The following is a 2693-nucleotide window of genomic DNA, read 5'->3' as shown; positions in this document are numbered from 1 at the left end:
TGTTGCGAACAGAACTGGCTGCGATACGCCGAAGGTCCGGCTCGGGATAAGACGTCGAGTCGTCGTCTTTTGGCCTTAAGCATAACACCGGAGCGAGGATCGTCCGAGTCAGATTTATTGGTGCACCTCATCTACCTTAGTAAGCCCGATTTAGACACAAGCGGCATGAGCGCTGTTAAAGAGCGCACATTAGCGCTCAACCCCCTATATCTATGGCGCTTAGCCACTGTAGTTACAGCGCACTGCTCTGCTAGCTGCTCCTAGCCTTCATGCGCCCCCCAGCCTACAGGACCCTTAGCGCACCTAGCCTATAAACCTGGCTATAGAGCCTGTAGGGATTTCAGCCCCGGATGTGTGATCGCTCGAGCGAATGACACAGACGCGACGCTACACATGCCTTGCGGTGGCAGCTGTCGAATTTGCGTCGTCGGTCAGATTCTGTCGCCCACAGAGGACACAGGGATCATCGAGTTGCCCACAGCGAAGAACTTTGCTATACAACTTTCACGTTGACGCTCTGCTATTGCGAGACGTGAAGTCGAGATCTCTACCGTCGAGGACAAGCACGGGGATAGCGGTTGCTGGAGCTGTGCGGCGGCCTGCTCGTCGTATCGTCCTTAAGTGGTGGACTGTCTCATTTCATGTTGACTTGATCTATATGTCTGTGTCCTTTTCTCGACCAGGAGTATCGTCATGTCCGTTCCCGGAACCGGGTCGGCTCCGCTCATCGATCTGGCTGCGCACTGCCCGCGCGGCCAGCACCTCTTACCCGTATGGCCTCATACTGTTCCGAACCCCTCCGTACTGATAGGAATTGGTGCAACAGCAGCATGACCCGAAGCAGACGTAATTGATAAGTCGAGTGTGATCTTATTGCTCTCTAAGGAATATGGATATCCACATTGGAGTGCGTCGCATGAACCTTTTCTCGAGCGGTGCCTAATGTGCGACTGCACTTGGCCAGGCGTTGATGCCAGAGGCTGGCGTACCATTGCGGTCGACGTAAAGTCCCATTGCGCGAGAAAGAGTTCTGCCGACTGCCCAGCAGCCCCAAAAGCGACGCCCGTCATGACCACTTATCTTGTTGTACTGGATGCGACTATTCTCAGCCGCGGGATAGCGTACATACTCCCAGTTGCAGCAGCCGGACAGCGCAGCAACACGCTATTTGAAGCATCTGCGATTTTCCTAGTCATCACTATGTCTCGTAGTGCCCTATTGTTCTCCGCTTGACAAAGATCTCTGTTCCGCCCGTTCGGCTTTCGCCAATATCTTTGCCGTGATTTCGCTACGCCCGAGATTTTGGAACATCGTATTGTAACTGATTTCGCCATGTTTCACGAGCTTAACACCTAAACGTAACCGCGGGGCTCTATATCCGTAGCTGACATTGTTCCCGTCATCGATGCATCCGTAGACGATCTCGTAAGGCGAACTCTTGGAGTTGCCGACAACAACGTATCGTCTGCCTGTCGTGGGCTCAGCCGGCTTCTTGCGTCGCGTGCCTTGCTTTGCCCGTGCAGTTGCGCGCCTCTGGCGCCGATTCGTCTTTTTCTCCGAGGTCGTGTTCTGATTGCGAGGAGGCATGGCTTGTATTAAGGTGAAGTTGTGGTTGTTGAGGTAGAAGAAAGAGAAGGGGAAATGTGGCCCCACGCACAAGAACTTCCACCGGACTGTGTCGGATTCTAGACGGGCCGATCTCACGTTGCCACTGGTCGCAAGACCGGCTTTGATCGGCTAAACCATGTGCGGCCATACGCCGAGACAACTCCTCGTACGCGCCAATGTCGACAGGCGTTGACTCATGGGCTTCGACGATTTGAAAGGAAAGCTGAGAGAGGCAAAACGAATCATCCACTTCGATAATGGTCTCGAGCAAAGCCCAAAACATTATAGGTCAGGCCAAAGCCACAGACGCCCAGCTTCTACATCGCACACGGTATGCCAGGGCTGACCCTGGAGGGATTATTTATCACGCTTGTCCTCGTCAGCCTCCACCAGCTCCTCTGGGTGGTTAACCAGGAAGTAGGGCCCGCCCGGACTCTACTACAATGCAGTATCCAATCATTTCAGGGGTGTCTCGTGACCAATCACATCGCTGGACCTGGCCGCGGACGGGGGAACTCAGTTTTGAAGGTGGGAGGTCCCATTTTCCCCGGAGGACCACCGAGTACACACTACACATCCTTTCTTAGCAGAACAGGAAAGGTTTCGTCTGAGACGGGCGATTCGCAAACGAGATGGCCCAAACATGCCACAGGGAACAGGTTGGCTGCTGAGCAGAACTATGTACGCAGTATTGTGCAGGTTGCGATGGACACATGTGCTCTCACCACCTTTCCGAGCGCAGCAAAGTACCGTACCCCAGCAGGTACCGGCGTGGCGAGCCAAGTGGCGGCTAACTAGTGCAGGATGATTATCGGAAACTGCAGCCGAACGATGGCCTGCTGCAAAAGCCGTGCACCCTCGAACTGGGGGAACAGCCGACTACAACGACACCCGCCCACTTGTAAGATTACTGCAAGCCTGGGATGCCTAAGGCCGAAACTAATATTTTAGCGGCCCCCAGCTCGCCAGATATGTTTATCCCATGAGATATGTGTCGAATCGTGCACCAAGTCATAGGACCAGAAAAGTGATGTGTATTGTCTTATGAAAAATCTTCTCCTCTTCTTCAACCGAGGATCTTCTAG

At 53.7% G+C, this 2693-nt stretch overlaps 1 protein-coding gene across 1 annotated transcript; it reads right to left on the bottom strand.

Annotated features, from left to right (window-relative positions):
- Positions 1 to 1288: 1288 nt before the first annotated feature.
- On the bottom strand, positions 1289 to 1587 carry CGGC5_v016968 (uncharacterized protein; the record flags this gene model as incomplete). The annotated part of the gene is made up of 2 exons (XM_066153667.1): positions 1289 to 1321; positions 1390 to 1587. 2 exons carry the CDS (start codon positions 1585 to 1587, stop codon positions 1289 to 1291), a joined length of 231 nt encoding a protein of 76 aa, XP_066007014.1.
- Between the last annotated feature and the right edge of the window lie 1106 nt (positions 1588 to 2693).

Source organism: Colletotrichum fructicola (genome assembly GCF_000319635.2).
Source record: "Colletotrichum fructicola Nara gc5 chromosome Unknown KSG_Nara_v1_contig11, whole genome shotgun sequence".
Lineage (NCBI taxonomy): Eukaryota > Fungi > Ascomycota > Sordariomycetes > Glomerellales > Glomerellaceae > Colletotrichum > Colletotrichum fructicola.
Note: the sequence above shows the minus strand (reverse complement) of the source record. Positions and strands in the feature narration are given on the sequence as shown.